Genomic DNA, 23,716 nt, shown 5'->3' with positions numbered 1-23,716 from the left:
ATAAATGGAAATTAATCTCTCTCTCTCTCTCTCTCTCTCTCTCTCTCTCTCTCTCTCTCTCTCTCTCTCTCTCTTTCTCTTTGTCTCTCTCCCTCAGGAAGATCAGAAATGAAGGTACACATGCACACAAAATTTTGCCTCATTTGTTTGCTGACCTTTATTTTCCATCAGTGCAATCACTGCCATGAGGAAGGGCATGACCATCACAATCACAACCATAATGATTACCAGATCTCAGAGGCACCATATCTCCACGGTGGTATAACAGAATCGGAGGCAAGTAAGTTTTCAGTGCCGGATGCTGAAAATGAAAAAAAATACTACATTGAAAAACTTTTTGCTCGTTATGGCGAAAATGGAAGATTGTCATTTTTTGGTCTGGAGAAACTTTTAACAAGCTTGGGCCTTGGAGAGATAAAAGTAGTTGAGATTAATCATGAGGATATTGGCCACGATCATGTTTCTCACTTAGATGTTTTGGCAGTTCAGGAAGGAAAACATTTTCACTCTCATAACCATCAACATTCCCATAATCACTTTAATCCAGAAAATCAAACTGGGACTAGTGGAACATCAAAAAGAAACCACAGATGTGAACCAGAAAAAGACACAGCTGAAATACCTGTAAAATCTGAAAATAAACATTCTCATGACCATAATCACCACCCCCATCACCACCATCATCTGCATCATCACCCTGACCATAACACTACACACCACTCTCATAATGATTCCGTGACTCACAGTGAGCATGGTGAGCCAAGCCATGAACCATCATCTGAGACTAACACAGCTCAGGAGCAAGCTGAAGTTAAACTTCGGAAACCCAAGAAGAGAAGAAAAGGAAAGAAAAACAGTGAAACTTCTCAGGGTGAACAGCATGAACATAATCGGGTCCACAAATATGATCATGTGCACCTTCAAGAGCATAATGGCCACAATAATGGCCATGGACACCAAGGTCCTGATTCTCACCATGAAGATGAACATCAGCATGTTCAGAAGCGAGAGGCCCCCCACAAGCAGAACAGTGTGAAAAAGAATGCAGTCTATTCTGCACACAGCCACAGGGATCACAGCCATCATGAAGAGGTAAGCAGGAAGTAAGATTTCTCCTAATGGTTATTCTGGATACTTTGATAATTGAAGATGTTAGAGAAAGTAAAATTGTAATTCTTCCATATTTCTACAGAACATTTCAAAAAAACCCAAGAAAATACTAGAATCAGATGTTAGAGCTTTAATATATGCTCTTTATTGTTTTTCCTGACTGAGGTTCCTTACCGTTTAACTATTTAAAGGTTCATACTTTGGTCCAGATTTTTGGGGGTGATGGTGGAAAGGTTATATCACTAGGTATAACTCGTCTATGTCAGTATTATCGATGTCACTTTTTTCTTCAAGTTCTTAGTTTTTCAGTTTTCAGTCAGTGAAGGATTGATTAGGGGCTTACTATTTTCCAGGCACTGTGCTAAGCACTGGGGTACAAAGAAAGGCAAAAGCACTCGTGTCTTCAGGAGCTTCTTTTGTCATGGGGAGAGGGGGGCACTGTGTCAATGACTAAATACATACATGATTTGGGCAGAATGAAGGCTAAGAGGGGAAGGCACTAGCAGGTGGGAGCACCAAGAAGGGCTTTTTCCCAAAGGTGAGATTTGAACTGAGTCTCAAAGAAATGAGGGAAACAGAGAGGAGGAGGTGAAGGAGATAAAGCATTCCAGTCATGGGAGATGACCAGTGTAGAGCACAGAGACAAGAGGTGGTGCCCTTTATGAGCAACAGCAATTAGGCTAACAGACCTGGATGGTAGAATGTGGAGGGCAGAGTAAGTGTAAGAAGAGTAAAAATAATACCAAAATAATACAAAAAATGATTAAGTTGTGAACAGCTTAAATGCCAAGCAAAGATCATTGGTCCTGGTAGTAATAAGGAATTGCTAAAGTTTGAGTTGAAGGGAAAGAGGGGAGTTGGGAGAAGACCTATACTTCAGGAGAATCACTTTAGCAGCTGATTGGAGGATGGATTGGATCCTTGAGACATGAAGCCAATTAGAAGGCTGTTGCAGTGATCTGGGTAAGAGGTGATGAGAGGGAATGAATTGGGGTTGTGGCTGTTTGAGGGGAGCATATGGGACATATGAGAGATGTGGCAAAAGTAGGAAGGACAAGATTTTACAGCATATTGGATATTTGGGGTGAATGAAGGTGAGGAGTTAAGGATGACATTGACATTGAAAGTCTGGGTAACATGGATGCTGGTGGCGGTGCCCTTGTGACAGTAATATAGGAATTGGAAATGGGGGAGGATTTTGGGGGGGAAAGATTAAAATGAATTGTTTTGGACATGTTAAATTTGAGATACCTACTGGACATTAATTCTGTGTCCAAAAGATGGTTTGTAAGGCAAGGTTCTATCTTAGACTAGAAATAGATATATATACTTGGGAATCATCCGTATGGATATGATACTTGGAGCTGACGAGTTCACCGGTATATAGAGGGAGGGAAAAGAAAGAAGAGGACTAAGGAGAGTCAAATTAACAAGCATTTATTAAGCACTTACTATAGACCAAGCTTGGTGCTAAGTGCTGGGGATTCAAAGAAAGGCAGAAGTAGGCCATGTATTCAAGGAGCTCACAGTCTAATGAGAAAGCCTTGGAGTATGGGGATACATGCAGAATTAATGAGCATAGCATGCATGAAGACCTAGCAAAGAAAATTGAGAAGGAACTGTTTGGCAGATGGGAGGAGAACCAAGGAGAGAATTACCAGACTAGAAGACAAGAGTGAGGCAGGAAAGGAAGATGGTCAACAGTGTTAAATGCAGAAATATTAATTGTGAGGACTGAGAAAAGACTATTAAATTTAGCAATGAAGTGATTGTTGGTAGCTTTGGAAAGGGCAGTTTTACTTGAATGATCGGTCAAAAGCCAGACTACAGAGGATTTAGAAGCCACTGAGATAAGAGGAAGTAGAAGCAGCTAGTGTGGAAGGCTTTCTCAAGGAATTTATCTGGAAAGTATAGGAGAGATAGAGGATGATAGCAGGATCTAATTAGGCATTTTGGGCAGGGATGTGCTGGATCCAGTTTGAATGGGAAACCAGCAGTGCTACAAAACAGAGCTTGATTTATTATGTTTATTGTTTGTTTGGACCAGGGATAGGCATACTATGGGCCACTTATTTTTGTGCAGCCAGTGAAGTAAGAATGGTTCTTGCATTTTAAAATACAATAAAACTTTATATATATATATGAGAGGAGACCCTTAGCTGAAAGGTTGTGGGAGAGTTGGTACTATGAGAGGCTTGAGATGAGAATATTTGGAAGAGTCTTTAGAGAGTGGAATAGTAAATTAGTTAGAGAGGGGCAACTAGGTGGCACGGTGGCTAGAGTGCTGGGCTTTGAATTAGGAACACCCATCTTCCTGAGTTCAAATCTGGCCTCAGGCAGACACTTCTAGAAGTGATCCTAGGCAAGTCACTTAACCCCGTTTGCCTCAGTTTTCTCATTTTTTAAATGAACTGGAAAAGGAAATGACAAATCATTCCAGCATCTTTGCCAAAAAAACCCCAGATGGGGTCTCAAAGGGTTGAACACAACTGAAAGGACTGAACAGCAGGAAAAATAAATTGCTTTGCTGTAATGAAAACCCAGTTGAGATTAGGTAACGTTTGTAGTGGACTCCATCGGCACAGTTTTTCCTACAAAGGACATAGATGGGAGTATTCAAGGTTGAGCTTTTCCAGAGATTTGGGGGGGAGGGCACCATAGGTTTTTTTTTAGTTTTTAATTATATGCAAAGTAAAACTGTAAGGCATAAAGGGCTGGCCTTGGAGTCAGGCAGAACTGGCTTCAAGCCCTTTCTTTGACCCAGGGCTAGTAGTGTTTGAGGAACCTCTAAGTTGCCAATCTAATGATGAATTCCTCACTCAAAACTCCTAACCTGATAAAGTCACAGGTTTGATTTAAAAATCCATGCTTTTATATAGTTTTTCTATTTGATAACTTTCAGAACAAGTATCTTGGCTTCTAGTGACTAACCTCTGCTGGCTCTTTCTCCTAAGTGTTTATGAATATAGTATTAGTTTAGTATTGAAACCAACTCCTGGATCCTTCCTGCTACCTACAAACGTACCCATGTCTATCCTACTCCCAGAAATGCTTACTAGGTATTCTTTATCTCACCTATCCTTTCTTGGCAAACTTCTTGAGAAAGCCTTATTTCTCCACGACTTGCTTTTACTTCCTTTCCTTTTGGGAAAGAGCTAATGAAAGAGTTCATTCTGAACCCTCAGCATCCTGGCTTTTGATTGCTGATCTGAATCCAAACTAGGGCTCTTGGTTCATAGCACTGGCCTTTTTGCTCCCAGGGCACATTGTAACTTGGATCCTTTATCAGAAGATTTTTAAGAGGAGAAAGAGGATGCCCAGTTTTAAGTCAGTTTCCAAAATTTCCCTGACATTTTCTTATCTATTCATTAAGAAATAGCCATTACTCTAAAGGCACACCTATGCTGATATACAAACTGTTTTAAAGTCACTTTTCTGTATTTTAGAATTTTTTTGTCAATATGAATGCTTTAACATTTGGGGTAAATATACTACTTTAATTAAGAAAAGAAGTTTTGTTTCCCCCCCCCCCCCCAGTTAAAACTACCCATGTAAGGGTAGTTTTCAACATTCATTTTCATAAGATTTAGAGTTTCAAATTTTTCTCCCTCCCTCCCTTTCCTCCCCCCTCTATAAGACATCAACCAGGTTATATATGTACAATCCACAAGTATTCTTTTTATCAATTCTTTCTATTGTGGTAGATTAAAAAAAAAGTTCTTGAAACAGAATTACAATCAAGTTGTCACCTTTGGTTCAGAATGCTCTTTCCATTTTTGCTTCTTGAACATACAAGTAGTATGTGATACTTAAAGGTATGGTCCAAGGATCCCCTGGCAAACATGCAGTGATATTTGTAAGTGCAAAAAAGGCCTTAGGGCCTGGGAACATCATGTTAAAGACATTTCTGAAGGACAGGATAATCCATATGCTTTATTTTTGTGTTTTTCACTGATAGATTTCAGAGCCCCAGTTGGTAGAACTGTCTTTTCTCCTGCTGCTGCATCCTAGTGAATGCTTGGCACCCAGGGCACTTGTAAGGGAGGACTTTAGCAGCAGATGTTATTTTTTGCATGTCTACAGCAGAAAATTTGTACTGCTTTCCACAGAAGTTTTATTAACCCTATTGTACCACTAAGCATTTGACATTTTGGATATTTTGTATTTATGATAATCCTACTAATATTGAGTTACAGAAACACAAGATTCCTGTCACAATTTAAATTTATAATAGATATCCATTTAGCTTTTGCTTTTTCTTAATAAGTAATCCTTTTTAGATATTGAAGTGAGTTTGTTTTTTGTTTTTGTTTTTGTTTTTTTGCAGTGTTTGAATGTTACTCAGTTATTACGATACTATGGTCATGGGGCCAACACTCCAATTTCTCCTGATCTCTTTACATATCTTTGTCCTGCATTGTTATATCAAATTGACAGCAGACTTTGTATTGAGCATTTTGATGAACTCCTGTTTGAAGATATCAACAAGGATAAAAATATGCTTTCTGCAGATAAGGCAAATATAGGTGCATCAGGTAAGAAAGATTATATATGTGTATTATCCATTTATTCTAATTAAATATATATCCCTACATTTTTATTGTTTTAAACAAAGCTTTGCATTTGATTTTTCTTATCAGGGCCTTTGTGTATTTTGTATCAGGGAACTAAAGATCAGAAACAAGGGGTTATGATAAAGGGATATTTCTGGATCAAACAGTTTAATACCGTGAGATCCTGTAGGGGAGTTCAGTTGAGGATAATTTTTCTTAATTGTCAAATACAGATATACTCTGCATCAAATTGCAATGATCAGCATTTCCTGATAATACATTATAACTCTGTCCTACCATAATGTTTAGAAACTCTCCTTATGGGGTCACTTGGCCTAAGACATTAATTTTTCTGTGCCTTCTGGTAATATTATTTCCCTTCATATTGTCCAAATACAGCACCTGAAGGTTTAAGATTAAGACTTGATTTTAGAAAGATGAAGAAGGTTGAAGTCAGTAAAATTAAAAATTAAAAATTAAAATTAATATACAAGTTCTTTATAACAGGATTCAAAGCCTTGAAACACAAGAGTCTGAAGTAATATTTTTATTATAGAACAAGAACCCAAGTATAATTTTCTAAGTGTAGAATTTCCAGGTGATTGAGTGGACAGAGAATGTGGAGACCATTAGAAGAAGATCATAACCAAATACCACAAATCTGGGTGGATGAGCTGAATCACTGATTTAGATTGGAGGGTGGGCAGTAAGGAAAACTTAGGATCTTATAATGGTCCTAAAACATCCTGGAGAGTTGAAAAAGCAGAAGTAAAGAATAGTTGTAATGAATGAATGGATTACAAACTGTGATCTTGAGTCAAGGCTGTTTGCTTTCTCCCCTAGTTCCATTGGGGTGAGGAAGGGTGAGGGGAGGGTTCCTAGGCTAATGTTAGAAATCAGAGAGAGGCAGAATCTCAGGAAAAGCAATTGATCTTGATTACAGCAGGAATATGGGAAGAGGACTTGTGGAGAGTTCTTCCCAAGTTTCTTTAATCATATAGTTTGTTTTTCTCATTAAATGTGAAAAAAGACCAGCCTTTCTCCTCCCTCTTCTAGATAGAATAGCCTTTTCTCCCCTACTCTTCTCTCTCCCCAGCTTCCTTGTTTTTAGGAAACAATTTTTAAAAGTTCTAATTCATTGCTTTGATGTCAGTGATATATTAATGATTTTCTAATTAGCATTTACTATGTAATATTGCCATAATTCATACATGTTTATGAAGCTATTGACTGATGCTTGAGTGGACATAGTATTAACAGTTATTCCACTATGAAAAGAATTAAAAGAAACTGTTCTTGTTCTGAAACCAAATATATCACTAATCGTGAATATTGATTATTCATTTGCAGGTACTTATTAGCATTGTCAGAAATGAAGCTTGAATTAATTTTGTCCTGATAGATGTTAATAATTGTTAGAGAATGCCCTGCAAGTAATTATTTTTAATGACTGCTGCATCATTAAAAAAGGTTAACTTGTTCTATATAAATCTCCTGTAGTGACACAGCTACTACCTCATTAACTTTGTTCAAAGACTGCTGTAAACTAAATACACTCTTTGCTGCCAATGGAAGCAAATCGTTTGTTTCACAAGATAGACTCATTTAGTCATAGAGTTGACCCTAGCTTAATTACCAAGGGGGGTTGTGAAAAGGCCGCTAAGCATTTTCTGCCAATTAAAATGCTGAAACAGTGAAGAAAGCTGTCATATTGCACATGCTTTGAACCAAGTTAATTAGAAAGTTTCCACAGATGAGCGCTCCTTTTTAAAAGAATGCATTTTCTATCTAGATAATGAGAAAGGAAGTTGGTGAATAACTAAGCTTGAAGATCTTTAACGTTTTAAGTGACCTAATTTGCACAATAAGTGAAGCTAGTTGTAGACATTTAGCAAGTTTTTTTTTTCTTTTTAATTACATCTGGTATCTTGTGTACAAATAAAAAACATTGGCTAGTTGAACTCAGTCTACAAATTATTCCTTTGGTAAATTTCTTAAAACAGACCTTTTCTTTGCCACTTATTTACCAAATAAATTAGGATTGAGCCTATGGCTTGAACAGAGTAATTCATTTTTATTATCTATAGTGTCTACTCATAATGTCCAGATAAGTGACAGGATTCAAATAAAAACAATTTAAAATGTGGAAACTAGAATAGTCATTTAAATGCCGCTTGACATTAAGTTTATGGAATAATTCTCTTCACCTGATTTTCCTGATTTATTGATGCAGAACCGCCTTTTTTGAGACTTTAAAAGTTTGCCAGAAGGATCAAGACTTTCCTCAAAATTGATCAATTGTTAAAAGTTTTGATGCAAGTAAGATCTAATTTAAAATGAATATAAATTTAAAGTAAATATATTGATAGGTCTTCAGTGGAGCCAATGTAAATGAGTAAACCATTTTAAGAAATAAAGGGGACCTTGTTTTGTATATGGGACGGAGGACACAAGACCATTGTAATTTGTACTAGCCACCTGACAAATCTTGTACCATGATGGATGAGTAATATAGTAAGTTGTAATTCTTTGTCTTAGAAGTTAGACTGATGATTGTAGTCTAGTAATTTTTGTGTGTGACTGTAAGATGGCTGCTCTATATAATTTTCAATCCTTATTCTTTGCTTCTTGTTATTTGTCTTTCTTTCTTGAAGAGGACCATGACATCAGGAGGAGATGTCATAATACAATGAATTGGATTTAAGTGAGGTAGGGCTGTGCAAAGTCAGCAGCCTCACTCTCCTCTAGAGTCTTTTTAAACTATAGTCTTTCCCAGGTCTCAGTTTGTTTAAAGCAACATCCATTCAATGATGTAAGGCTACATAAGAATTGAGGCAAAAGATGGTTTAGTTTGTCTACTCAAAAGAATCAGTCTGGGAGGGGAAGACCCTCAGGGTTCATTTAGAAGATATATTAAATATGCATATTTACACATAATTTACTCAAGACAATATACTCTTATGTTTTTAGATAGACTGTTAACCTATATAAATTCATTACCTTAAAATCTAAATGCAGGGGGCAGCTAGGTGGCACAGTGGATAAAGCACTGGCCCTGGGTTCAGGAAGACCTGCATTCAAATCCAACCTCAGACATTTGACACTTTACTAGCTGTGTGACCCTGGGCAAGTCACTTAACCCTCATTGCCTCACCAAAAAAAAAAATCTAAATGCATAGGCACTTTCTAATTTTTTTTTTGTTTGTTTTGTTTTTTTGTGGAGCAATGGGGGTTAAGTGACTTGCCCAGGGTCACACAGCTAGTAAGTGTCAAGTGTCTGAGGCTGGATTTGAACTCAGGTCCTTCTGAATCCAGGGCCAACGCTTTAACCACTGCGCCATCTAGCTGCCCCAGCACTTTCTAATTTTAAAAAGTGACATCTAGTAGAGGCATTACTTATTTTCCTTTATGTAAAAATGATCTTCTTTTAAAAAGTGAGTTGGTCAACAGAAAACATTTATTAAATGCTTTCCTGAGGCACAACTAGATCCGCAGGGACAATTAATTGCAACCTTACTAGTATTTTTTAAAATGACAAAAACTACAGATAATTTATTGCCTATAGCCAGTGTCACTTTTGGGAAAAATGAGCTTGTTGTCTTTATCTTACAAAGTGTAAGGGTAGCTAGGTGACACAATGGATAAGAGCACTGGCTCTGGAGTCAGGAGGACGTGAGTTCAAATTCAGCCTCAGACACTAGCTACTGGGCAAATCATTTAACCCCTATTGCTTCCAAAAAAAAAAAAAACCCCACCCCAAATCGAACACACATTCACACAAACAATAGGAATTGTCTTACATCCTTTTATCTCATTCAGTTCCTATTCAGCACTTAGCATACCACAGCCACTTGTTTTTTTCATTTATCAGAGAATACTTCCTATCACCTAATTGAAGCTGCACACTCCAGGGGGCAGCAAGCATAGTGAACTTGAGTCAGGAAGACCTGAATTCAAATCCCACTTCTGACATTACATGTGATTACCTGCAAGTCACAACCTCTATTAACTTGAATTTTCTCATGTACTGACTACACTAAAGCTGTTAGGTAATATAGTGAATAGAACATTTGACCTGAAGTCTGAGATGTTCAAGTTCAGATCCAGCCTCAGGTACCAATTAGTATGTGACCAAGTGCAAGTTACAACCTACCTTGGGTTCAGTTTCCATATCTATAAAATGAGGAAGATAATACCAGGATTGTCTTGAAGATGAAATGAGATAATATTTGTAAAGTGTTTTGCAAAGTGCTGTGTGAATGCTAGATGATATTACTATTAGTAGTAGTAGTATTAAGCAATACAGTAATTCATTTGATAATAAAAGGCTAAGATTTGATCTCCTATAACTCCATGAAGCAGTTGATTAATCCCAACTGATGGATTACTTATCTGTAAAGAAAATTACCAATGAGAGACTTAGGAATTGACTCTTACTTTTTTAACAAACATAATACTTAAAATGTTCTCTCTACCTAATGTGTATTTAACAGCAATTTTGAATGTTAGACAAGATAAAATTAGGCAGTTTTTATTGTTTACCTCATAGAGGCAAGGCAACTAAATGAAAAGATTTAAAAATAAAATGAGCTGCTCTTTGAAGGAATCATTTTGCCACAAATGAAACTGGAGTCTCCCCCCACCCCTCAGCTGCCCCAAACCATTTAATTGACTGGTTGTTCTGGTATTCTATAAAGACCGCTTCAGTTTTATAGATGGCTCAAATAGTTGCCATAGCCACTGTCTCCACATCTGTCACTTTTTCTGACTGCCAACTGAAGCTGGGCATAAATGAGACCATTTATAACCCCTTATTTAGCTTCAAAATCTTAACTTCCACATTTCTTCATTACATGAAATGTAACAAAAAGGGGTTGAAGGATTTTGGATATTTTTTATTTGTTTTAAGATCATTAATTTGCCTAAATTAATTTATCAACAGAAATTTCTTCTAAAGTCATTCTATGACATTTTCACATGGTAAAACATTTAGATAGGTAGAACGGAAGTTAGAACTTGGATTCTAGCTGTTACTTAACCTATCTGACCTGCTCTAGGCCTCCATTTTTTTCTAGCTACAAAATAAAAGATGGGACTATAGTAAAGGTCCCTTCTAGCTCACTTGCACCTTCCCCCTCTCCCTATTCCCATATCTGTTCAGTTGCCAAATCTTTTCTTTTTTTCTTTTTTTAAACATTATTGTTTTCACTCAAGCAAAAATCTGCCTTTTCGCCCTCCCAGCTCAATATTCCCCCCACTCAAAAATAAAGTAAAACCAAACCTGTTACAAACATACATAGTTAATCAAAACACATTTTCACATTGGCCACATCCAAAAAAATATCTCATTAATCCTTCATTTCACTATCAGGAGGTGGGTAGCATGTCATTAATGCTTGGGAATCTCGATTGGTCATTACACTGATGAATTTCTAATTCTTTCAAAGTTTTTTGTCTTTATGATTTTGCTGTCCTTGTATAAATTGTTTGTTTTCCTGGTTCTGTTCAGTTTGATCAGTTCCTAATAGTCTTCCCAGGTTTCTTGGAATTCACCTCCTTAATCATTTCTTAAAATGCAATAGCATTCCATCACATTTGTTTACCTTAAATTGTTTATCCATTCCCCAATTGATGAGTACCCCCCTCAGATTACCATTCTTTGCCACCTCAAAAAGAACAATAGATATTTTGTGGAGTTTGTTGAGCCAGTAGGTGGATAGAGTGCTGGACTTGGAGAAAGGAAGACTCATCTTCTGAGTTTAAATCAGCCCTCAGACACTTCTTAGCTGTGTGACCCTGGGCAAGTCACTTAACCCTGTTTGCCTAAGTTTCCTCATCTGTAAAATGAATTGGAGAAGGAAATGGCAAACCACTTCAGTATCTCTACCAAGAAAACCCCAAATGGGATCATAGGAAGAGTGAGACACTACTGAAAAACCTGAATAACATTCCCTCCCTTAATCTAGCCTCCCTTTACTTCCACTCCTTCCTTCTCTCCTCTCCCTTCTATTTCCACGTAGAGTGAACTGTATTTCTATACCCAGCTCTATGTGTAGGCATGTGTATTCATCCTTCCATTAACCATTTCAGATGAGAGCAAAGTTAAAACATCCGCGGTTCTCCCATTCCTCCACTCCTGCCTCTTCTCTATTTGTATACATGTCTACTTGTACACCCTGATTATTTGAGATAATTTCTCCAAAATGTCCTTTCCCTTCCTCCATGGTTTATTTATCATCTCTCTTTCCATTCCTCTCTAAATATCATTAAGACATAACAAAACCATTCCCAGGCCTAGTTTAATTATACTCTCTTTGACCTCCAATGCCAGTATCACACAGGTATCATTTCTCCATATTTGAATGTAAGCAGTTTATCCTTGTCCCTTATCATTGTTCATTCACGATCACCTTGTTAATATTTTTTTGTTTCAACTTAGAAGTTCAACACAGCTTGGGTCTTTTCATCAAAAATTCTTGGAATTCTTCTATATCATTAAAGGTCCATTTTTCCCCTCTGTAGCATTATATTCCATTTGCTGGGTAAGTTATTCTTGGCTGTAAATCCATATCCTTTGCCTTCTAGAATATCATATTTGAAATTAGCTGTTTCTTTATAGTATAGTGGTGGCTGCTAAATTGCGTCTAAACTTGATTGTGTTTCCTTGGTACTTGAATTCTTTCGGGAAACTTGCTGTATTTTTTCTTTGACCTGGAAATTCTAGATTTTGGCTCTGATTTTCCTGGGAGTTTTCATTTTTTTTTTTCCTGGAAGTAACTGGTGGATTTTCTCTCTACTTTGCTCTCTGGTTCTAAGAGGTGGGACTTTTATGGGTTTGGTCTCCCCCCTCATCCCCTACTCCATATTTCAGAGAATGGAAGATTATCCTAAAGGAAGCAGTAGAGTATAATGGCAAGCATTAGGAACTGTGTAAAGCAAGATCTAATTGTTGAGTTAATTCACTTTTAGGTGTATTTTGCAAAGTAGAAAGTGTCAGTTGATTATAAGTATAAGCAGTTATTTAATAGATCCACAAATGAAATGTGCATGTGTGGAACTTGCCATAAACTAGACTTGAATAGCAGAAGAATGACCACCCCCCCCAAGATGGGAAGTTTGGACTGAGAAATATGCATACATAGTCATAATTCTTCCACCCCTCTGAGTCTTTGTTTCTACTTCTAGAAGCTGAGGAGGTTGAATTAGGTCCTGTTGATCTCTAATATTCCAATGATTCCATGGTCTCACGTGAATTCTTAAACTTTAATCTGTTTTTAAAAAGAAACCCTCCTTGTCTGCTGACCCCCAGCTTAAATATATCCTATTGAATTTTAAAAAATATTGAAAAGGGAATATCATTGACTATAGCAACATTCATGTATAGAGATACAATGTTCGGGTTTTTTTGAATGGGAAACAAATTTACTTTCCTTTTTTGTAAGTTCTTCTAGAAATTTAGTAACTATGGCAAAATGTTACGTAAGATATCAGCTATTTGTTTTTATTAAGTACTAAACATCATTGAACTCTGGGTTAAACACATGTTGATATTTCAAATTGTAATAGAAAATTATGTTGTATGAATTGTTCATGTTCTTAAAATTTTGAAGTTAAACCCATATCAAGCTATTGATATTTTTTCCACATTGTTATGATTCAGTAATTTAGAATTCTGCACAGTTATTTTGTTGACACAGATTTTAAAATCAAGTTTAGGAAGGAATGCATTTCCAGATTCTTAGAAAGGGCAATAACTTTGCTCATATTGGAAAGATTGCAGTGTACTCCTATGAAAAATGATGAAAAGAAATTAATATCACTTTGCCCTATAAGATTTAAATGTGATATTTAACAAAGCAAATCAATCTAGTTACATAAATTTGATTGGCCATGTTGTTTTGAATAGATTTTAAAAGCTTATGTCTTGTTTAACAAAAGAACTAGTTTTAGGGAAACCTAAATGTTTTAATTTAGACACTTAACTATCTGTGTGACCTTGAGCAAGCCACTTAACCCTGTTTGCCTGAGTTTCCTCATCTGTAAAATAAGCTGGAAAAAGAAATGGCAACCCACCCCACTGTCTTTCCCAAGAAAACCCCAAATAGGGTCACAGAGAGTTGGATATGACTGACACACCTGAACAAAAATTTTTTGTTTGTTTGTTTGTTTTTAGCGTGTTTGCTATTTTGTATGGATCGCTTCTCAATTATTTATTTATTTACTTTGTGAGGCAATTGGGGTTAAGTGACTTGTCCAGGGTCACACAGCTCATAAGTGTTAAGTGTCTGAGGCTGGATTTGAACTCAGGTCCTCCTGAATCCAGGGCCGGCACTCTATCCACTGCGCCATCTAGCTGCCCCACAAAAATGTTTTAATTGCTGACATACACAAGTAAAGAATTAGAAGAGAATAATAGTTGATTTGGCATGACTATATATTAATTCCAAGGGCTCTACATATTTGGGCAAAGCTAGTCTACAAAAGGCAAAATGTGGAAATTATGACCAGTGCTTTGTTTACACAGATATGTACTTTATATGTCCTATGGTTAAAAAGTCATTGTAATATAGTGGAAAGAATGCTAGATTTGGGTCAGAAGATCTGGGTTCAATTCCTGGATCTTCTGTTTAAGTGCTCATGTCACTGAATCACTCTGGATCTCAGTTCCTCCTTTGAATAATGAAGGACTTTGTGATGAAGGGCCTCTAAGATCCCAGTTGATTTTAAATCTATGACATTATGATTGATTTGTGGTTTTTATTTATATCTGTCCTTTTTTTCTCTTATTAGTAAAGATTATGTCTTATTTTTACTTTTAGGAGATGTATGGAATCCTGGATGTCTTAGTTTTCAAAGATGGTTTCGTCTTCCCCTCTCCTCTCCCCCCCCCCCTTCTTTAAATATGTTTAGAGTTTGGTTTGGGGCAGCAAAGAAAAGGCAAGTTAAGAAATAACTGTTTTTTAACTCAAAGACATCCTTTGTCTTTTGACTTGCTATCTTTCTTCTACAGTGAGTAACTGAGAGAGAATTTCATCACAGAACTAGAACCATTCAGGTTGTATGTAGAAAGAGGGTGCTCCCTTGGAACCACAGAGCCCTGCTTCTCTTGTGCCTGCATTCTTTTGTACCATTGAAATCTGGTGTGGTCGTCTTCCCAAACATGACCTCCTTACCTGCTCCTCAGCCTTTACTCCAATGAAGACTAAAGGAATTAGGCCCTACTGGCAGCTTGGGACTGCATGACCTGGACACCACACCTCCCAAATTTCATAAATCCAGGGCCAAACTATTCTCCTGGTCCTCTAGGATTTTAGGTAGGAAAAAGCTTAAATATATATTGCAGCCATTCTCCCTGACCCAGTGATCACAGCAAAGGGAACACCTCACCACAGTCATGGGATTATCAAGACCCAGATTGCAGCTAAAATCCTGCCCTCTTTAAGTGAATAATGTGTACTAGAAGTTCCCTTGAGCTAAAAGGTCAAGTTTTCACTTATCTTGTGATTTGCTCTGGTAAGCCACATGAGCCATAACCCCTGTTTATCAACTTCTTGCTGTTATTAAATTCTTCTAGCTTAAATTTTAACCGTATATTTATCCAAACCATTCTATGACACCTTGTGGCACTCAGTCACATACTGGTATTGGTGTGTAGATAGATAGACCCTACTGGACTCTATGCTGACTAAGTGTTACAACTATGTGTGCTAACTGGTTTTTCATTTTTTTGTTGGGGGGTAGGAGGGTGTTGCGTTGAAAGCTTATGCCACACATTGACTGGTTGCCTGGGTTTTTAATTTCTAGAGAGGTAAAGTTGTCTTTTAAATTTACAGGGCAACTGTTGGAGAAACGAACTTGTCTACATGTGCTATCTACAGATGTAGTTATGATCCCCATGTTGCCCCTTAGAACTACTCAGTTGTGTAGTTCATACCCTGTTCCCAGTAGTCAACATTCTTCAACACTTCTGCAACAATCTAGAATTCCCCAGAATGTCCATATTCCCAACGACTGATAGAGGTGCATTCGGTTGTTATTTTGGGGTTCCAGAGATTTTTGCTAGATATCCTAGAACAGTGGTATTAAATTCAAGTAAAAACAGATCACTGTGAGTGACATATTCACTTAGAAAACCATACATTGACATTACCTATGTTATATTATGTTTTTATTGTTAAACATTTCCCAGTTACATTTTAATCTGGTTGGGCCACCTCTGTTCTAGAGTATATAACTTAGTGGTAACTTGGTGGCATATTGTGGTAGATTGAGTGTTGGACTTGGAAGATTTGAGTTCAAATACTGCCTCAGGCACATATTACTGTAAAGAATTAATGGTCCCTACATTACCATTGTGACCTTGGGCAAGTCACTTAACCTCTCTCTCTCTCTCTCTCTCTCTCTCTTTTTGGCAGGGCAATGGGGGTTAAGTGACTTGCTCAGGGTCACACAGCTAGTAAGTGTCAAGTGTCTGAGCCTGGATTTGAACTCAGGTACTCCTGAATCCAGGGCCGGTGCTTTATCCATTGTGCCACCTAGCCGCTCCCTACTTAACCTCTCTTAACTTTTGTTTTCTTATCCATAAGTAATAATAAAATTTACCTCATCGGCTTGTTGTAAGGATCAAATGCAACAATGTGTAAAATACTTTGTAAACCCTAAATTGCTATGGTTGTTTCTAAGCCCTCAGTAGTTTGGCCATAGTTTCTCTCTCTGTGCCAGAGTCACTGTTCTTCAGAAAAGACACCTCTCTAAAGTGTTACAGGCATCCCAGAAATGGACATATTAGATTTCCCAAACTTGGCAGGATAAACCTAGAACCTATGCTGGTGAAGCTAAACTGTGACCAAGATGTTCCCCAAATTCTGAACCTACCTCAGCTATATTCAGTGTGGCTGTTTACCCAAATCTGTGGTTTAAGACTTCAGTGGAGAAATCCTGAACTGAACGATCATTAATGTTTTTTTGATCCTCGTAGGCACAAAACTAAAGGGACAAACTCTTATGCTCCCATTTGTAAATTAGGAATAGAAAGCCCTTATCTGTTTAACCAAAATGAAGACTGATGGATGGATTGATTGCCAAGCAAAGATGAGTCAAGCCTCAGTCATAACACTAAACATGTTTGGGGACTTGTGGGTAGTGTTGGTGTGTTGTTGTTTTTTAAATAGTGAACTGGGAATAGGCACATACCCCCTGCTTAGTCAGTAAAGACTGCTGCTACTGAACATTTCCTGCCTTGGCACCTATTCCTTTGTAAATCAAACCCGTTTATAACAGGTTCTGCATATGTATGTTTCATTTGTGCTGGTGATGCTTCTAATAGACAGCTTTGCAGAGTGAATATATCTATAATGAACTAACTTTACTTTATAAGTTTCCTATAATGTTCTGGAAGTATCTGGACATTCTAATAACTGTGTAATTTATACAATTATGGGAACTGAAGCTTGGTCAATATCTGTGTTAGCCAAAAGGGGCAGTGCAGACAGCTGCTTCTTAGGACTCTGATAGTTGAATTCGAGAAGTAATCAGTTTAACTTAGATAACTTGGTTTCTATGCATGACCAAATCATTTACTTTCCCGGGTAGAGCTGATCTTTAAGGGGAGCAGGCATGCTGAGTTGTTCCAGGGTGTAACTTAACCATAACTTGTTAATCTGTTTCTGGTGTTGAGCCAGTAAGGTAGTAGTTTAGATTGTCTGTCTGGGTGATAAATAGTGCAGTCCAGGTTGAAATCTGGTGTTATAGGTTAATTAATAGATTCTTGTGGCAGCTAGGTGGTGAAGTTCATAGAGCTCTGGACCTGGAGTCCCAACACCTGATTTCAAATCCAACCTCAGACATTCCCTAGCTGTTTGAGCCTGGGCAAGTCAGTTTCCTCATTTGTAAAATGGGGATAATAATGGCACCTCACAGGGTTTTGTTATGACAATCAAATAAAATATGATTTGTAAAGTGCTTAACCTAGTAGTTACTTAATAAATGCTTATTCCATTTTCTATTCCATTTTTCATCTCCCTCCCCTATTTTAAATTGATTTAGTTGCTATTTAGACATAGCAACTCAATTAGTTACACTAATACTAAATCCTTAGTTTTCTAACTTAAAAAGTTAAGGAATCGAAGATAGTTTAATTATTTTTATCTTGTGATTCCATTGCAGTTCTCCATTGAAGAGGGAGAGTAAGCCTGAGTCTTGGTCTCTTTGAAAATTTTCTATTTTGCTCATGATGGGCAGGTATAATTTTTCCTTTGTTCTTATCACAGGATTAGTAGAAATTCCTTTTGTGGATTCACAAAAATGTTAGATTTTTATTAGTGAATAGCATCTTAGATTAGAACCTTTATAAAATGTTATTCTTCAGTGGAGTGGTTTTTTGTGAACGTATTGAAGTAAGCAAAAAAAATTTTTTGTAAGTGATGACAAGTCTATTTAATTTCCATCAGCTAATGTAAAGTAGTAATTTATATGTTCAAATAAAACACTAGACTATCACAACTACTATGTTATAACTATGTCCAATCTGGCATCTACTTTAGACTTTTTTTTTTTTTGGTGAGGCAATTGGGGTTAAGTGACTTGCTCAGGGTCACACAGCTAGTAAGTATTAAGTGTCTGAGGCCGGATTTGAACTCAGGTACTCCTGACTCCAGGGCCGATACTCTATCCACTGCGCCACCTAGCTGCCCCTACTTGAGACTTTTACTGGAAAATTTGACCAGAATTCACACTTTGTTCTTTATCAGGACATACTGTGAACTTAGTTTTTTCATTTATTTTGAGCCAGTAAATATCATGTTTGAGGGGGAAGTAGATGATTGCATAAAGGACTGGAATGGAACCAGGGAATTTAAAAAAATAGTCAGGAACTAGCTTAGCTATAATGGAAGGACAAACTTGCACTTACAGAAAGTCATACTCAGTGAAGCTACCAATAATAAAGCTATCCATAATCTTCCTCAGGTATATATTGCATGCTGATCTGAAAAAAAAGGTATCTTACATTTTCTACAAGTTTTTAAAGAATTCCTATGCCATAAGTAATTGTCTTCAGCCCTCACTGGAGAAATTAATGAAATTTTTTCTGAATTAAATAGTTGTATTGCAGGAGTTAAGCCTTTAGAAATTGGGGTGGTGGGTTATATACTTAAGTTTTGTTTTGATACTTAGTATTTAATTATGGCATATAAAGCTTTGCTTTAAAATTTGTTTAACTTCAATCCTCTTTATAGACGGTCTTTTTCATGGAGTAATTTTGTCTACATTTATAAATAATTTTCTGAATTTTAATTTAAAAGCATGGAATTACAATAATTTTTATTACTTTTTTGGATAGGAATACTTAATAGATTAGAGAAATGTTGTGGATTTACTATACTAAGATTTCAGCATCCAAGTCTGTCATATCCTTGTGAATAAGATGAAGAGATGTGGATTCTGTTGGTTAGATTTAATAACCAGTTAAATGACTTTGACCAAAAGATGTTCATTAATCAATTTATGTCACCCTGGAGAGATGTCTTTGGTAGCAGGGGGTAGACTTCCCTCTTTGGCCCAGACCTATACATTATTTTATCAATGGCTTGGAAGTGTAATGATTGGAATGACGCCACCTACTGGAGACTTACTGTAGAAGAGTTCCGCCCATGAAGCGAAGGTCTTTGAGGGCAAGACCAGGAGTCTTTTCTTTGGCATCAGGAAGTGATGCGGGCTAGTGGGAGGAGGAAGGAAGAGACTGGCACTCACGCTGACTCTCTTTACTGAGGACGCTGGTGGAGAGCGGAGCTAGAAATGTGCCCTCCCTTTAATAGATAGGAATCTAGGCCTTTTCTTCTCTCTTTACCAAACTCTTATTCTCCTTAATAAATGCTTAAAAGTCTAACTCTTGCTAAAGCTTATAATTTATTGGCGACCACTCATTAGATATTTTAGACAGTTTAGCTAGAATTTTAGCCCTTAACAGAAGGAAACAATTCGCATCAAACCTGTGGGTGACCCAAAACTAAAAAGGATGAATCATTTATATTGGGTGATTGCCTGGATCCCCAAAGGCCTAAGGCTATCATGTCCACTCATATCTAATGAGACAGAACGTAACAGGGATAAATGTCAAGGGTTATGCATAGGGTTCTGTTTTTTTTTTTTTATTTTATTTAAGAAAAAACTTTTTCCCCCAGTTACATGTAAAGATAGTTTTTAAGTTCCAATTTTTTATCCCACCCTTCCTTCCCTCCCCCCTCCTGAAGCCAGCAAGCAATCTTCTGTAGGTTATTCATTATAGTCATGTTAAACATATTTCCACATTAGTCATGTTGTAAGAGAAGAATCAGAAAAAAAGGGAAAAAATGCAATAAAGAATACCAAAAGAGCAACAACAAAAGTGAAAATAGTATGCTTCAATCGGCATTCAGACTTCATAGTTCTTTTTTCTGAATGTGAAGAACATTTTCCACCATGAGTCTTTTGGCATTGTCTTGGATCATTGTATTCCTGAGAAGAGTTAAGTCTATCACAACTGATCATCACACAGTGTTTTTGATACTGTGTACAATGTTCTCTTGGTTCTGCTCATTTCATTCAGTATCAATTCATGTAAGTCTTTCCAAGTTTTATTTTTTATTTTTTGAAATCCATCTGCTCATCATTTCTTACAGCACAATAGTATTCTATTACATTCATATACCACAACTTGTTCAGCCATTCCCCAATTGATGGGCATCCCCTCAATTTCCAATTCTTTGCCACCACAAAAAGAGTATACATATAGGTTTTAAGAACTAACTCCCTTCACACAGGATGTGGTGATGCATCACTGCATGTGAAAAAGACTAAGGTTGAGGTTCTCAATTTGGGGTACCCATCTTTGTGGGGGGGGGCATGAGAAGCTTGTCAAGAGGTATATTTGGTAAATAATTTACCTTATTGGAATACTCCAAAAATAACATTACTGAAAGAAATTTGTGAATTGTAGTAAGAACAATGAGGAGATGTGGTAGGCTGGGAAAGTTGTAGCATATCTGAAAAAATGTGAGAGAGTTGGTGGCATAATTCCTACTTACCAAAGCCAGATGAATGAGGTGTGGATAGGAAATCATTCTCATGTTGAGCTAGAAAAAATTGGCAACAGTCTGATGAAAGGTAAGCTAATTGATCTCTGCATTAAACAGAAATTTTTCATTGACTTAATTGATTAAAAAATTAAATTGAAGATTTTGGTGTATCCTTAGAGAATCATACATCATTCTTACAAAATATGCTCATAAAACTTTAGTTTTGTTTATAACAGCTTACCTTTGAATTAAGATTCTCGGTCCCATTCTCAATGAAATTCAAAACAAGAAGCAAATTGGAGGTTGAACATGATATTCAATTATCTCTTTCATAGCTATAAAAAATTTGGTTGACAACAAATAGAATTGAGTCTTACTTGACTCTGATGAACATTTAGCAATTTTATGATAGTCAGAATATTTGATGAATAAAATTTTCTTCATGAAAAATTAATTAACTTTATGTGCCAAATACATTGGAAACTATAGAATTTGTTTCCTTCCATTGAAAGAAGTGTAGAGGAAGATTTATTTAAAGTAAGGAAGACAAGTACCAAAAAAGAGAACCTCTGACTTAGGGCTTTTGGTTGACTCCAAGTTCACTGTAAGTCAGAGATATATCTTGCGGTTGCTAGAAAAAGCTTACATGGTCTTAGGTGACATTAAGAAGAGTATAATGTCTAGAATAAGTTTCTTGGCTTGGTTCTAGGTGGGGTGTTTTATACTTGAAGAGTGACACTAAGATTGAATTGTGTCCTCCATAAAAGGGCAGCCAAGATGGTGGAGGGGCTTAAAACCTTAGCATAGAAGGAATACTTGAAGAAACTGAAGGTCTTTATTTGAGAGGGTAGTAGATTGGGGAGGGGAGTGAGGAATGGAGCAAGATGTAATTGTTGCTTTCAATTTGAAGTGTTTCTATATAGAAGAGGAATTAGATTTATTCTGCTTAGCTCCTTTGAAAAGAATCAGAACTGAGGGGCAGGAGCTTTAGGTAAGCAAATGTTGGTCCATTATAAGAAAAGTCTTCCAAATAATTGGAATGGTCTCTGAAAATGCAATGGGTTGCCCTTTAAGAAGGTGAGTGACAACTCACATCATGGAAGGTATTCAGCAGAAACTGGATGATTACCTGTTGGGAATATTGTGAGCACCATTCTTATTTGCAGTGAAAAACTAGAAGATCACTTACAAATCTATCAACCGATGAAGCTTCATTGATTACACATAAGGTAAATTTACTGATGCTTACTTATCTTTAAATCCTTGACTTGCATATATTTTTTCTTCTTATAGCTTGGATTTGTGGTCTCATTTCTATCACGGTTATTAGCCTACTATCATTGCTCGGTGTGATCTTGGTTCCCATAATTAACCAAGGATGCTTCAAATTCCTCCTTACATTCCTGGTTGCACTGGCGGTGGGAACAATGAGTGGAGATGCACTTCTTCATCTACTTCCACATGTAAGAATGAAAAAACTGTAAAATTTTTAAAATTGAGTATCTTAAACTATAAAAGCTCCTTAAAATAATTTGATTATTGTGTTTTGCTGATACTGGAACACAGCTTAAAAAGCAATGTTTTTAAAGCTCTTGATGAATCCAAGTAAGAGATTAACCAGATTAAATGCCTTTTGCTTTCAAAATCACAATAACCTGTTTAATACTTTCTGAAGTCGAAAATTAGGAGAGTTGAAGTTTTACTCAGGTAATTTATAGTGTGTTATGCATTTGGAGAAGGGCCTTTAGAGACTAAACAGCCCAATTCCTTATTTTACAAATGAAAAAACTGATGCCAAGAGATATTAATAACTTTGCCAATGTCATTGGTAGAGCTAGGGTTTAAAGGCAAGTCTTGTGAGTCAAAGTCCATTCTTTCCTTTGTAGCAGTGTGTCTTCTCCAGCAACTAACTACCTTAATGATGCCATCAAGTTTTTTTAAACTTTAGTAAACAAAACATATGTTTCACATAATTCAATTGTTCTATTTTTAAAATTGATGGTTTGATTTATTGTGTCAATAGAGAAATGTCAACATTCATAATGTTCTGTACCTTGACCATATGGGAATAAAGTTGATTGCATTTATGTTGCTTCTTTCAAAGCTATTTAAAATTTTACTCATTTATTTTTAAAGTTAAACAATCCTTCATTTTGATGGGGATATTTTATTTTTCATAAAAAGAACCAAAAGGTAGCTTATTAATTTCAGATTTTTAGGATCTCTATATTTTTTACAGTAGGTTTCTAGAATTCTGTTTAATAAATTTTAACCCTCATGGGCCCAAGGGATACAGAGACAAAACTAAAACAATCTCTACCCTGGAAGATCTTATTTTTTACTAGAGGGATATGACATTTAAACATATAAGTAAATATTGGCTGATTTGAGAAGAGAGAACAGTAACAACTGGGGAGAGCAGGAAAGGCTTCGCATAGAAGATGGCATTTGAATTGGACATGGAAGGTAGGGAGGGATTCTAAGAATCAGAGGTGAGGAGGGATTTCCCAATCCCTTTATCCCCTTGGTCTGGCATAATTTAAGAGCTTAGAAGTAGATACTTCTGAGCACTGTGATAGTAGTCTTCATAGATGTGATATATATGTTTGTTTTTGGTTTTTTTGGCAGGGCAATGAGGGTTAAGTGACTCGCCCAGGGTCACACAGCTAGTGTCAAGTGTCTGAGGTCTCCTGGTGCTCCTGAATCCGAATCCAGGGCCGGTGCTTTATACACTGCGCCACCTAGCTGCCCCTATACACTTCTTTATGTTTTAATGTTTCTAAATCAATCGGGCACATCTTTTAGTATATAGACATGACTCTTTCCAATCCATCAGTTTTTGCTTCTGAAGGTGTTTGCTAAAATACTTATAAGCTTAGTGCCTATGTTTTGTTTAACACTTGCAAGTACCGGAGACTTGTGGCTTTCTCCCATAGTGAGAGGGTCACAAGTCATTGGGAATAGAAATTCCTCACTTCTGAGCACTAGAGATGATAAGGA

At 36.7% G+C, this 23,716-nt stretch overlaps 1 protein-coding gene across 2 annotated transcripts in view; it reads left to right on the top strand.

Annotated features, from left to right (window-relative positions):
- SLC39A10 (solute carrier family 39 member 10) overlaps positions 1–23,716 on the top strand; it is a 154,209-nt gene that overhangs the window by 114,179 nt on the left and 16,314 nt on the right. For both annotated transcript variants that reach the window (XM_043992178.1, XM_043992177.1), the window contains 3 exons: positions 98–1,092; positions 5,438–5,645; positions 22,010–22,179. In XM_043992178.1, coding sequence (XP_043848113.1) covers positions 109–1,092; positions 5,438–5,645; positions 22,010–22,179 — 1,362 coding nt within the window. In that variant the 5' untranslated portion in view covers positions 98–108. The remainder of the gene's footprint in view (positions 1–97; positions 1,093–5,437; positions 5,646–22,009; positions 22,180–23,716) is intronic.

Source organism: Dromiciops gliroides, chromosome 3 (assembly GCF_019393635.1).
Source record: "Dromiciops gliroides isolate mDroGli1 chromosome 3, mDroGli1.pri, whole genome shotgun sequence".
NCBI classification, from domain to species: domain Eukaryota; kingdom Metazoa; phylum Chordata; class Mammalia; order Microbiotheria; family Microbiotheriidae; genus Dromiciops; species Dromiciops gliroides.
Note: the sequence above shows the minus strand (reverse complement) of the source record. Positions and strands in the feature narration are given on the sequence as shown.